The 14,797-nt window shown below is 34.5% G+C and overlaps 1 protein-coding gene and 1 long non-coding RNA gene across 2 annotated transcripts; both read right to left on the bottom strand.

The window, feature by feature from the left end:
- Positions 1-1,523: 1,523 nt before the first annotated feature.
- LOC148787484 (uncharacterized) lies at positions 1,524-2,627 on the bottom strand. The gene has a single exon (XM_088882381.1). The coding sequence runs from the start codon at positions 2,625-2,627 to the stop codon at positions 1,524-1,526; it is 1,104 nt and encodes a 367-aa protein (XP_088738507.1).
- A 5,450-nt stretch (positions 2,628-8,077) lies between these two features.
- Positions 8,078-9,729, bottom strand: LOC148787485 (uncharacterized). Its single transcript, XR_016066489.1, has 3 exons — positions 9,683-9,729; positions 9,104-9,171; positions 8,078-8,350 (listed from the first exon to the last, which is right to left on the bottom strand). It is a non-coding gene; the product is annotated as an uncharacterized LOC148787485 (long non-coding RNA).
- Positions 9,730-14,797: the final 5,068 nt, after the last annotated feature.

Here is a 14,797-nt window from a genome sequence, read left to right on the forward strand (position 1 = left end):
AGAACCGGCTTGTGAATACTTTATCCCTGTCTGAAATTATGCTAACAAGTAATCCATGCAGTTTGTAAACATTATCAAAGAACATCTTGGCAATAGAAGTGGCTGTATAGGGATGTTTAAGTGCTATGAAATGAGAATACTTGGTCAATCTCTCCACCACAACCAAGATAGAATCGTTACCTTCAAAGCTTGGTAAGCCTTCAATAAATTCCATGGAATCACAGGACCAAGCTTGGTCAGGCACTGGTAAGGGTTGAAGCAATGCAGGATACGGATTGTTCTCATGTTTGGCTCTCTGGCAGGTTTCACATCCCTTAACCCATTCTTGCACATCAATTTTTATTGTAGGCTAGTAGAATAAGGACTTGATCCTTTGATAAGTACCATGAATAACTGAATGTCCTCCTAATGCAGAATCATGTAGGGTTTTGAGGATTCTCTCCCTGATCCCTCCATGGTTGCCCACATAGATTCTCCCTCCTTTCTTCAATATTCCAGACTCATAGCTGTAGTTAAGAAAAGAGGTAGCATCAACAATCTTGGACTGTATTATAGTTTGAAAAAGAGTATTCTCCACATAGCTGGTTTGGATCTCTTGGATCCACAATGGAATTTGTGTGGATATGGCATGAGTTTGTGGTTCTTCTTCTTGATGTATCCTTCTGGAAAGGGCATCGCACCCCTGTTCTCATTGCCCTTCTTGTACTGGACTTCATAGCTAAGTCTTAACAATTTGGTTACCCACTTTTGTTGTAGCATTGAATCTACCATCTGATCAAGAATATGCTTGAGACTTTTCTGGTCAGTTCTTATAATAAAATGACTTCCAAGCAAATAATGTTTCCACTTTGTGAAAGCTAGAAGGAGAGCCAAGAATTCCTTCTCATAGGTAGACAGCCCCAGGTTTTTAGTGGCCAAAGCTTTACTGAGATAAGATATAGACCTTCCTCCTTGCATCAGAACAGCCCCTATTCCTTTCCCACTAGCATTAGTTTCAACAATGAAGGGCTGGGAAAAATCAGGCATGGCTAGCACAGGTGCTGACACCATTAGCTCCTTGAGATGATTGAAAGCATTCTCAGCCTCTATATTCCATTCAAAAGCATCTTTCTTAAGTAATGAGGTAAGTGGCTTACTTATAGCCCCATAGCCTTGTATAAATCTTTTGTAATAACCAATGAGACCCAAGAAACCCCTTAAGGCCTTGACATTGGTAGGTACAGGCCAATTAATCATGCATTCAACTTTAAGGGGATCAGTGGCTACACCTTTGTGAGAAATAACATGCCCCAGATAATCTATTTCCTTCTGAGCAAAGAAGCACTTACTCCTTTTGGCATATAGTTGATGTTCTCTGCGGAGATCCATTACCTTCTTGAGGTGTATCAAGTGCTGCCCCCAATCCTTACTATAGATGAGTATGTCATCAAAGAAAACCAGCACAAATTTTCTCAAATAAGGCTAAAAAACAGTATTCATAAGGGATTGGAATGTGGAGGGGGCATTACACAGCCCAAAAGGCATCACAAGGAATTCATAATGCCCACTGTGTGTAATAAAACTGGCTTTAGGGATATCCTCCTCTCTCGTTCTGATTGAAAGTAACCAGATCTTAAATCAATCTTAGAGAAATATTTTGCACCATGCAATTCATCCAATAATTCATCAATGACTGGAATAGGAAAATTGTGCTTCACTGTGAGTTTGTTAAGGTATCTATAGTCAACACAGATCCTCCATCCCCCATGTTTCTTTGTAACTAACAAAACTGGTGAAGCAAATGAACTTTGGCTAAGTCTTATGATGCCACTGTCTAACAACTCCTTAACAATCCTCTCTATTTCAGTTTTCTGTCCATAGGCATACCTGTAGGGCTGTTGTCTTCTTGGTATTGCCTCAGGGAGCAATTCTACGCGATTTTCAATGTTCCTCTCAGGGGGCAGTGAGTATGGTTCTCTGAACACATCTTCATACATCTGCAGTACTTCTTGCACCTTGAAATTTTCTGCACCTTCTAATTGAGATTTATGGCTCAGTAATAATTTGTCTTGTACCTCAGGGTTTTTCCCTCTCATAAGTTGAGCTAATGAGTGTGTAGATAGGGTCCTTGTTCCTGCTTTGCAAGGAAGTGCCTTGAGGATCACCTTGCTGGAACCTCGACTGAGAGTTATCCTTCTTTGATGGAAGGCAAGTTCAATGGGGTTGTACAACCCAAGCCAGTCACAACCCAATACTAAATCATAGCCCCCAAGCTTGAGTAACTTAACTGAACATGTGAATTTGTGCCCTTGAATTTCCCAGTTGAACTTAGGACATGTTAAATGACTACTGATCTTACTACAATCTGCTACCCGTACCATCATTGGAAGTGTATTTTCAAGCTTACACCCCAAACGTCCAGCTACCTTTTCATCAAGAAAACAATGCGTGCTACCACTGTCTATGAGGATAAGGATCTCCTTATCCCCGACTATTCCCTTCAATCTCAAGGTTCTGTAGTTAAAGTTCCCTTTCATAACATGAAGTGAGACAAACACATCTTCTTCCTTTTCAGTTTCTGTTTCAGGGACTTGCTTATCTTGCTCATCTTCCTCATAGTCCTTGGTTCCCTCATCCTCTAGCAACATATATACTTTTCTGTATTTGCATTTGTGCCCTGGGACATAGGGTTCATCACATATGTAGCAAAGGTTCTTTCTCTCTTTTGGCCCTTACTTCAGCCTCAGTCAAGAACCTTGTGGGTTGTATTAGAGGTCTTGGGGAAGGATTTCTATTTGGTGGTTTGGGTGATAAGTTTCTGGTGGGGTGGTGAGCTCTTTTTAGTATGCCATTGACTGTCTGTTCTTGCTTCCTAGCAAGGTTGATGGCTTGATTAAGTGAGGTAGGTTCACAGGTTGATACAAATGATTTCACTTCATCCTTGAGGCCATTGATGAATTTCATCATAAAGAAATCTTCCTCTAAACTCCTGTTGAAGATGAGCATTTGGTCCTTCAACTCTTCAAACCTTTCTAGGTAGGCATCCATAGTAGTTTCATGATGCAGTTTATTAAATTCAGTTGTCACCCTTGCATTATCAAGCGCCTCGAACCTCCCCAATACATTGACTACAAACTCATCCCATGACCTGAACTCTCTCTTTTCCACGTACCCTTGATACCAAAGCTCTGCTTTACCTTGCATATAAATGGAAGCCATAGGTACTCTTTGATCCTCAGGTATTGGTATCAACTAGAAATACCTTGAACACCTCCTTACCCAACCTCGAGCATTTTCTCCATCAAAATGTGGAAACTCCAATCTGTTTTAGATATTAGATGTCCCTGAGCCTTGAGTTCCACCGGTTTCATGTCTGATACTACTGCCTCCTTCCTGTCTGAAAGTATTGTGTGGTGTGGCCTTGAATTTAGAACCCTTCTCCAAGGTTGCAGTTAACCTTTCACCAAGTATAGGTTTGTTCTTGTTGTGTTGTTGTAGTTGTTCAACCAAACTTTGAAGTTGTTGAACACTGAATAGACTGTGTTCAACATTTAACACTGAGGCTTGGAGGCCTTCTTGCACTTCCATCATTTGGTCTATCTGTCCATGGAGCTTATCCACACTAGCTTTTGTTTTTGCTCTCTCATCCAAAAACATAATGTCCGTTTTTATTTGTGCTTCTTGCAATTCTTTCAGCCGTGTTCCATCAGCCCTTTTGTGAGATTTTTAGCTTTTTAAGGTCCAAGGAGTTTGTGGTTCTGAGGCCAAATGTAACAATCTGGTAATGAAATTGCATAAAAATACCTTCAAACTTTAAATAGAATGGGGGTGGGAAAGAACAGAGGAAATGAGATGAGGAGAAATCATAATTTTTCATTAATCAAAAGATGGCTCTTCCTTACAACCCATTCATCTTTAAATATTAGGATTACAAATTCAGACAAAAATGTAACGATTAAAGCCTGTCAATCTATTAAAACTACTGCAGCTCGCTGTAACTTCGTCCTTCCTTAGACTGTGATTGGTCTTTTGCCTCGCATGTCTGTAACCTTCAAAATGGGGATGACAGCAGCTGTGGCAGCGGCTCATTCATTGCCAGCCATACACGTGTCGCTTGCCTGGCTAAATTTGGAATGAGAAATCCCCTCAAAATCCTCAATCTTTCCTGCCTCTGAATTGAGCCCTAATTGCTTCAAAATGGCGTCGCCTTGGGCCTTTGATTTAAAATCGCCCCCAATCTTCTTCGCGCCCTCGATTTGACGGCTCGTTTTAAGCCTTCTCATTGAACGACTGTCTTTTAATGTCGCGTTTTCACCTTGAAACACGACAAGAACATCCATTTCCATTGCCGAACATTTCAGTTTCATTTACATTTAAATGTCATTATTAGAAATGAAATAGCATTCATTCCAATATTAAATTTTCAGTTTCAAATTGCCAAATGAATGTCATGAAACAAAAACATTTCAAATTCAGGTCTGATCGGTTTTGGATGGGGGAATTTGTTGTCATTATTTTTCATTATTATTTTCTTAATTGTTGTTTTAATTGTTGAAGTTGGCATGCCTATATAAAGGCTTGTCATTTCACCATTTTAAACACACAACAATCATAAACTCTCATTTTGAGATTTCTCTCCCTCTCTCTCTCGGCTTCTATAGTTCTTTTTTTTTTTTTAAGACTTGAGCTATAAAATTTTGATTACGAGCTTCTGAGTATTTAATCGAGGTGTTCTTTGGTATAGTACTGAAATCGAAAGACTATAACCGTCTTATCCTGGGAGAAATTACGTTGAACCCGATGCACTATTGACACGGGACGTATATTTTCTTCAAGGCAAGTAGTAATTCTGTGATTCGGTTAAATTAACAATTTCAATTGGACTGAGAATTGTTACGGTACAATTCTCGTTGTAAGTTTTTGAATTTAACTTTGTTGTCATAAATAACATTTCTAATTGCTTTACGTTATTTGTTCCAACATGGCTTTAATTGCTTTTGATTTCTAAATTCGATTGTAATATTTCAAAATGTTGTTTGAATTACTTGGAACTGAAATTTTCCAACAATCTCGAAGAAAATATACAGGTTTTTGAAAAATCAGATTTTGTTGTTGGAATTATTTTGGAAAAACGCTATTTCCATACTCGTTATTTGAAACGCTGCTACTAGTTTCCTAAAATACAAAAGATGGCCGAGCTGATTTCTATTGCAATTCCGATCACACCCAAGGTCAACTTGACCGGTTTGTCGAACAAGTTTTCTTGCCAGTTTTTCAAACGCTGGCAACAACGAATGAAAATTTGACTGACGATGAAAGGACTCTTGTCAGTGATTCAGGTGATCAGACCCGAACTTACGATACAGATCCCAGAACTGCTAAGATAGCTCAATGGGCAGAAAGGGATCACATAGACAGAGGAGCGATTTTGTCAGCCTTGTCAAATATGGTCTTTGATGCCTATTGTTCTGATTCTTACACTGCTAAGTCTCTATGGGACGAGTTGGACCGAAAATATAATATTGGAGAGCAAGGACTTGAAAAGTATTCTGTTTCCAAGTTTATGCGGTATCAAGTAATTGAGGACCGGTCTTTAGCTGAATAGACTCATGAGATCATCAATCTTGAGCATGTTGTGGCTGATGCTATAATGAAGCTTCCCGAGAAGTTTTTGGTCATGTCCATAGTGGACAAATTTCCAAAGTCTTGGAAAAATTTTGGCATGACACTCAAGCATAAAAAAGGGAGATTGTCTCTAAATGATCTTATGATTGCTATCAGCATTGAGGAAGAACATAGAAATCAAACCCACAAGATGCCTGTTGAACATAAATCTAGGGCCAATCTTATAGTGGGGAAACAAAAAGTGAATAAGATTAACTCAAACTTGAAAGTCATCAATAAAGGCAAGACTTCCAAAAATAAGAAACCAAAAGCAAACAAACCATGCTGGAACTTTGGCAGGTTGGACACTAGGCTAAGCTTTGTCCTAATAAAAAGGTCAAGACTGGGTAGGCAGTTGTCAATATGGTTGTGGGAGGATTTAGCGGTGCTAGTACCTCACGAGCAACTGGTTGGTTGCTTGACACTGGAGCGAATGTGTATGTTTGTGCTGATAAATCTCTCTTTGTGTCTTATCAGGCCATCAGTGGAAAGACAGTAAACATGGAGAACTCCAGTACAACTGAAGTACTTGGGATAGGAAGCGTGGACTTGAAATTTCCTTCAGGGCGCATTTTGTCGCTAAAAAGAGTTCATCATGCACCCACTGTTAGAAGAAAAATTATTAGTGGTTCTGTAATAGTTAGGGAGGGATATGAATTAGTCTTTAAATCTAATAAAGTTGTAATTTAACAATTTGGTAATTTTGTCGGTAAAGGCTATTTAAACGATGGCTTGTTCAAAGTTCGAGTTGAAAATAATAAAATTGATGTTTCTGATTCTATTATATTGAATGTGGAATCTTCTACTCTGTGGCACAGTAGGTTAGGTCTTTTAAATCTCAATTCAATCAAACGAATAATGAATTTGAATTTAATTCCTAGTCAAAATATTGAACGAAATCACAAACGCCAAGTTTATGTAGAAGCTAAACAAGTTAGGAAACCCTATCAGTTAATTGAAAGAGATTCATAAATACTTGATTTAGTTCACACAGATATTTGTGAGTTCAATGAGTTTTGACCAGGGACCACAAACGATATTTTTTATCACCTTTATAGATGATTGTGGTAGATACTGTATGTGTTACTCATAAAAAATAAGGATGAAGCCTTAGATAAATTTATTTTGTTTAAAAATGATGCAAAAATCCAAACTGGTAAGAAACTTAAAAGATTAAAGTCGGATAGAAGAGGAGAGTATGAGTCGAGTAAGTTCAATGAATATCGTCAAACTTTTGGCATTGTTCATGAAGAGACTCCTCCATATTCCCCTTCGTCTAATGGAATGGCTGAACGAAAGAATAGAACATTCAAAGACATGATTAATAGTCTCCTACTAACCTCCGGGTTACCAAAGTATTTGTGGGGAGAGGCTTTGAATACGACTTGCCATATTCTCAATAGAGTCCCTCTGAAACACAATATGAGTACTCCTTTCGAGTTGTGGAAAGGTAGAAAATCAAGCCTTAAATACTTTCGAGTGTGGGGGTGCCTAGCAAAAGTGCTAGTCCCAGAACACAAACGAAATAAATTGGGTATGTGGAGACAAGTTATGCCCTAAGATTTCTGGTTATTAAATCTAAAATTCCAGGCATTGAGGTCAACACAATAGTCAAATTTCGTGATGTTGTATTTCTACAAGATGTATTTTCTTTAAAAATAGGAAAACCTTCAAATGTTTTGCTTGATGATTCACTTGACTCCACATCTATTCCTAAACATGTGAAAAAGATGTTAAATGTGGGGGCTAGTCCTAGTAGTTCTAATCAGACTCATGAGGAGTCAGATGAACCTAGACGGAGTAAGAGAGTTAAGATTGTCAAGGATTTTGGAAGTGACTTTGTGACTTACAACAACGAGGATGATCCGATCACTTTCAAAGATGCTATGGCTTCTACAGAAGCCAAGCAGTGGAAAGAAGTTGCCAAAAATGAGATGGACTCCATTATTTCCAATGAAACGTGGGTGCTAATCGATCTCCCTCCCTGGTGTACTACTATTGGGTGTAAGTGGATCTTTAAAAAGAAACTGAAACCTGATGGGACCATAGATAAGTTTAAAGTCAGATTGGTGGCTAAAGGGTTTAAACAAAAGGAGGGAATAGACTATCTCGATACCTATTATCCATTAGCTCGATTGACTATAATTCGGGTGCTTATAGCACTTGCTTCGGTGTATAATCTCCCGATTCATTAGATGGATGTGAAAACAGCCTTCTTGTATGGTGAACTCGAGGAAAAGATTTACATGGATCAACATGAGGGGTTTGTAGACCATGGTAACGAGCATAAAGTCTGTAAATTTGTTAAGTCTCTATATAGACTTAAACAAACACCCACACGATGGCATGAAATGTAGCACCCCCCTAACGCTACTAGGGCGATATCTTCCCTAAATATTTTACTTAAACTAATCCCTGTGTTCATATATATAAATTTGCACATAATCAACTAATCAATTTGCATACGTAATCCCAACATGTCATAGCAGGTATTATCAACCTACAACATTATATATATATATATATACATATCAAACACCACAAGGTGTTTCATCACAAGTAATCCGTACGCTTATATTCTCTCTGTACAAACAAAATGTGAGTTGTACTCTAACTGACTAAGAGGAGAAAACTGCATACTGGCCCGACTTACTCGAGGATACCGCGTAGACCTATTTTTCAACAGTCAGACACCTCAAGTATATTCCTGAAAGAAAATGTCAGCAGAGGGATGAGCCTGCCACTCAGTAAGTAAATAACCAGCCTAATCTATATATGCATATCAAACACAGCCCAAACAAGATGAACAGGCAACACGCATGTAATACAATCAATTTAATTTCAACATAATCAGCTGTACTACACCACACAGCTATCTCATAATAAGATAATCATTACTTCATTTTTCCTAGTTTGCTTACAGAAGGTGATATTATGTTTTTCCCATCAACTCAATCTCACTGTAATATAAATTCAAGTGAATCCCCTTGACAGCCGGCTCATCAATCTCACTTCGCATCATAGCTCTTTTCACATCACATCTTTTTGATATAGCATCAAAGCTCTTTTCATTTCATTTCTTTCTCATATCGCATCAAAGCTCTTTTCATTTCATTTCGCCTTATAGGCTTTTCAACACATCAAGGGGTATTCACGCCACAATATATATTCAATTTTCACCACTCCCTCATTTCCACATATCACCATTCTTGTAAGCAACTAGTAACGTAAAACAATATATTAACATATTCTCATTCCAGACATCCACAATACATCAAACAACAAACATAATATTTCAACGCATTTCCTCATTCTACGTATACAATATCGTTAATCAAATCAAATCATCCATCATTCATGTACTTCAGATAAATCAATGTCAGCACGAACCACAAATTCATATAACAGTAAAACCACAAATACAGAAAGCATATATAGATAATACTAATTATTTACTTACCTCGACCTTACAAAGCTTTTATCTATCCAATAGGTAGTGGTTCGGTCTTTTCACTTTACCCCCATGTCCTATAATGAGTTATACCACACACAATTAATATATCGAGAATATTGTAATTTCTTTTAAATATAATATTGACTATCATTTGTACAATTTCTAATAATTCTTTAATAATTCATTTCTATCGAAATACAAATCTTCATTTTTCCTCTTTATTAACATACCATTTATTAAATATAATTTTTGGAATATTTCTATAAATTTTCTATCAATTTCTCGCTATTATACTCTTTAATTAAACAATAATACATATAATTGCGTTTTTTGTTAACAATTCCGATGGAATTGTATAAATTAGCTATAGTAATATTCAAATCTAATAAATTTAATAATCTAATTAACCAACGATATCATTTTTATATTCGATTTAATATTTAATTCGACACTATTTTAAATAGCCAAAATCATAAAATATTTCGATTAAATGGTAGATCACTCAATATAATCAACATTTAATAAATGGACTAATTGAATAATATAATTATATAAATTAATAGAAATTAAAATTAAAAACCTTACCTCCTCCGCGCGGTTGATGAAGCAGAAACAGGAAATTGAAATTTGGTAACATTGCAATTATTCAACATACATATATATATATATTTATGTGGGGGGTGGGGCGGTGGGTGAGGGCCCACCCCCAAAATCCTTTCCTTTCCTTTTTTTTTCTTCTCTTTCCTTTATATATATATATGTATGTATATATATATTTTACTAATGTATACATCATTACATATATATAATATTATTATTTTATTTATTAATTTAATTTTTCTCAAAATACCCATTACGTCCTTCTTAATTTCTTAATTATTTATAATTTGTTCTCAAATATTATAACGAGCTCCAATTTAACCCGTTCAAGTTTTATTATATTCCAATTATGGAACATAATTTATTTACCAATTAACTAAATTTCATAAAGATTTACCAATTGATCCCCCAATTATATATTATAATTTTTGGGGCGTCACATGAAAAGTTTGATAAAACTATTCTTACGTTTGGCTTCTCTGTAAATGAGAATGATAAGTGTATATACTGTAAGGTTAAAGGAGATAAAATAATAATTTTATGCCTGTATGTGGATGATATTCTGTTAATAAAATTATGTCTAGATATTATTACCGAAACTAAGTCATTTTTAAAAAATAAGTTTGAAATGAAGGATATGGGTGAGGCTAATGTGATTATTGGCATCAAGTTGACTCGGTCAACTGACGGAATAGCCATTTCTCAATCTCATTTTATTGAGAAGATAATTGAGAAATTTTATTATCAAAACAGTAGAATTGCTAAGACACCATATGATCCTTCTGTAGCTTTATTCAAAAATGAAAGTGGTGTTTCGGTTGCACACCTAAGGGATTCCCAAATTATTTGGAGCTTACAATATCTGGCAAATGGCACAAGACCCGATATATCCTTTTCTGTCTCTAAGTTGGCTAAATACACTAGTTGTCCTGACAAAATCCATTAGGGTGCTTTGGATAAATTACTAAGGTACCTAAAGGGCACGGTGTCACTGGCCATATATTATGGCAGATTCCCTACTGTTTTTGAGGGATATAGTGATGCTAGCTGGATAGCCAAAAACTCCAGGAGTAATTGCTGTGTTTTTACCTTAGGTGGGAACGCAGTCTCTTGGAAGTCTGTAGAAGAGACTTTGATAACCCGGTTTACATTTGAAGTCGAGATATGTGCGTTAGATACGATTGGTGCCGAGGCAGAATGGCTATTTTAGTTGTTATCACAACTTCCCATTGTAAGTCAGCCTCTTTTACCGATTGTTGTACATTGTGATAGCCAAACCACAATAGTAAAGCTGAAGAGTCGTAAATACAATCAAAAGACCAAACCACACATCCAAGTTATACTGAATTCTATAATGTTATTAGTGTCAGATAGAATAATAGGCATTAACTTTGTGAGAATAAAGGACAATGTGGCTGATCCTTTGACGAAAGAATTGAATCTATCACAAGTACATAAATCCAGATTGGGGATAAGACTGAAAATCCATCAATAATGTATCTACAACGGCAACCCAACCTTTTGAGTGGAGATCCCACAAGAAGGCTCAATGAGGTATCAACAAGTCATAAGGGTATGTCAAAGCACCAAAATAGACTGATACTTTATATCTAGAGTCTGTCCCCTGAAATCTGAAAGGTGCTACTACTGCTATACTTAGAGTTTATCTCTGAATGGGGTCAAGTCTTATAAGACGAGATGCTAGCAGTGCATCCCTGGAGACTCCCAGCTAGTGAATGTCGTTGTTTGGCCGCAACTAAGGAATTGGGTTATTCCTGAAAGCATTCATGAACAGGATCAAGACAAATGACCTAAGTGTCAACCCTAAAGATCAACACAAAGCTGGTGGCTTATTGTTACTAATAAACGTTGTCACACTTAAAGGCTCAAATTCAAGGCTCAGTTCCATTTGACCTGCTGACAATTGACGTTAGATAACTTAAACAGTAGTTCAAACCGGAAGGTACCATTGTTGAAAGCAAAACACAGAAACTTGAGTTCAAATCTATGAGTCTGTGGGGGATTGTTGGGATTTTGGTGGAAACCCATAGAATTGAACATCCGTTTCAATTGCCAAACATTTCAATTTCATTTGCATTTAAATGTCATTATTGGAAATGAAATAGCATTCATTTCAATGTTGAATTTTCAGTTTCAAATTGCAAAATGAATGTCATGAAACAACGACATTTCAAATTTAGGTTTGATCGGTTTTGGATGGGGGAATTTATTGCTATTATTTTTCATTATTATTTTTTTAATTGTTGTTTTAGTTGTTGAAGTTGGCATGCCTATATAAAGGCTTGTCATTTCACTATTTTGAATACACAACAATCACAAACTCTCATTTTGAGATTTTTGTCCCTCCCTCTCTCGGTTTCTATATATATATGTATATATTTTAAAGATTCGAGATATAAAATTTTGATTACGAGCTTCTGAGTGTTTGATCGAGGTGTTCTTCGGTATAATGATAAAAACCAAAAGAACTGTAATCGTCTTATCTTGGGAGAAATTATGTTGAACCCGGTGCACTACTGATACTGGACGTATATTTTCTTTAAGGCAAGCAGTAATTCTGTGATTCGTTTAAATTAACGACTTCAATTGTATTGAGAATTTTCACAATACAATTCTTGTTGTAAGTTTTCGAATTTAATTTTCTTGTTGTAATAGCACTTCTAATTGTTTTATGTTATTTGTTCCAAAGCAACTTTAATTGCTTTTGATTTCTAAATCTGATTGTAATATTTCAAAACGTTGTTTCAATTACTTGAAATTGAAAATTTTCAACAATGTCTATGCATTTTAGTGGGTGCTTGACAAGTAAGCTGTCAAATTTACTGAATTGACTCGCAAAGTTGTCATATGAAAGCTCATGTGGCATAATCGGCATGATTAGAACTCCTGGGCCATATTTACTTGCAGTGATGGGATAAAGCCCTAAAATGTTAAATTAGGCTTAAGAGGGTGTTTGGCTAAGCTTATAAATTCTTTAAAATATCTTATAAGATGTTTGAGAGCTTATAAGCTCTAAATATTTATTTGGTTATTTTTTTTAAAGAGCTTATAAAGTTTTAAATAAGATGTTTTGAATTTTATAAACTCTTCTAAAAAAAGGTAATGTTCCTAACTTTTTTATAAGATCTTATAAGCTATATAAAATTAATATGTTATAAGATTGAAATATCCTCATTCATACACTTACACACTCTTGCTCTCACACCTACACACTCTCCACACTCTTTCTCTATGTCTCTATCTCTTTCTCTCTCACACACACATAAATACATGCGTGCACACACACACTTTCTCTCTCTCTCTCTCTCTAGAATTTAAAAAATTTCTTTTGTTATTTAATTTTTCTAACATTAGAAAAAGAAAAATACTTCATTATTTAATAATAAATTATTATAGTTAAATAAAAATAAAATTATTGATATTATATTTATTAAAAAATATAAATTCAAGACATTATCAAATTATACGACTAGAAACAATCATTGCATTAACAAAGAAAATATCAATTATATATCTATATTAATGTTCGACTAGCATGAATGTATATATATTATTTTTGATCAAAAGTTTAGGTAATAATTCGTCATTTTTTTGTTATTGTAAAAAGATTATCTATTAAATTATTTGAAATTAAATTAATGGGAACTATTTATAAAAGCATTTTAAAAATTTATAAATCAAAATATGTTCACAAAAAACAACTTATTTGATTTTAATGGTATTACGTCTCTTTTAGTCATTCTACCAATTAAAGACCATATTATGCCAAACATCTTAACATCTTATAAAAATTTTTCGTATCTTATAAGTTTTAACATCTTTTTTATCCAAACACTTTGGAAGCTTATTTCTAAAATAAGATCCAACATCTTATAAGCTCAAAAAATATCTATATTTATACTATTATAAAAAAAATTCATCGATCGTACTAATTTTTTATTATCCCATTTTACCCTTTCATTCATTTTATTTTTTCAAAAATTATCCATAATAATAATTTTAATATTTTTTAATTATTTTAAAATTATATATATTTTTTCAATCAACCAACTACTTCATTTTTCTCTCTCATGTTCATTCGCCCTCACGAACTTCCATAATTTTAATAAACCCTATTTTAATCAAATTTTTTCTCTCTTACATTCTCCATATATATTTTTTCTTACATGCTTAATATTTTAATAAATTCATAATTATGACTTTTCTTTCTTGCTTACTTTACCCCATATTTCTTTTTTTTTCTTTTCTTTCACGTGCTTCTTTTTTTTTATCACCTTACTACATTTTGTGTCTTTTCTAAATTTTTTTTCATTTCGTAATATAATTTTTTATACTCGCGAAAACCTCGTGCGACAACAACTAGTCATCTAAGACGTAAAAATTTATAAGATGTTTTAAAAAAAGCTTATCCAAACACCGTCTTAATTTTGTGATACATTAGGATGATTAATGATGTATTTACTAGCTATAAATTGTTTGGGACAATAATATTGAATACTGTAATTGATTGGTGATCATTTTATCATTTACTATTTTACCCCAATATAAGACAAAAGTTTTTCAAATGTCAACAAATCACATTTACTTTAAAACGGTGGAATTGTTTATAAGAAATTAATTTTTTTGCATTATGATGTATATTAGTAAAAAGTATTAATTTCTAAGGGTAAAAATATAATTTTATAGGTATGAGACACACCTTCAGCAAATGCAACCCACCACACCATATAACTTCCAACACTACTATAAATACCAAAATATTAATTTTTTATGGAGGTTACTATTCATTGACAAGACTCCATTCTCTTGAAAATTACACATTTTGCGAAAATTGCATTTCACCTGATTTGCCATTCTGTCGTGGTAAAATCCCGATTTTATCCTTTAGCAAAAAACCTCGACCACATCACATTACTAAGATTTTAGGACTTTACTACACTACATTATTCGATACTCTTTTTATTATTGCATAAATATTTTTCCTAAAATTTTAAATTACAGACATAGTTAATTAGTTCAATTTTGATTGGTGTACTATATTAATTGACATTAAATCCAGACTTAAATCAATTCAATACT

Source organism: Sesamum indicum, linkage group LG7, assembly GCF_026168435.1.
Source record: "Sesamum indicum cultivar Baizhima isolate 11 linkage group LG7, ASM2616843v1, whole genome shotgun sequence".
NCBI classification, from domain to species: Eukaryota; Viridiplantae; Streptophyta; class Magnoliopsida; order Lamiales; family Pedaliaceae; genus Sesamum; species Sesamum indicum.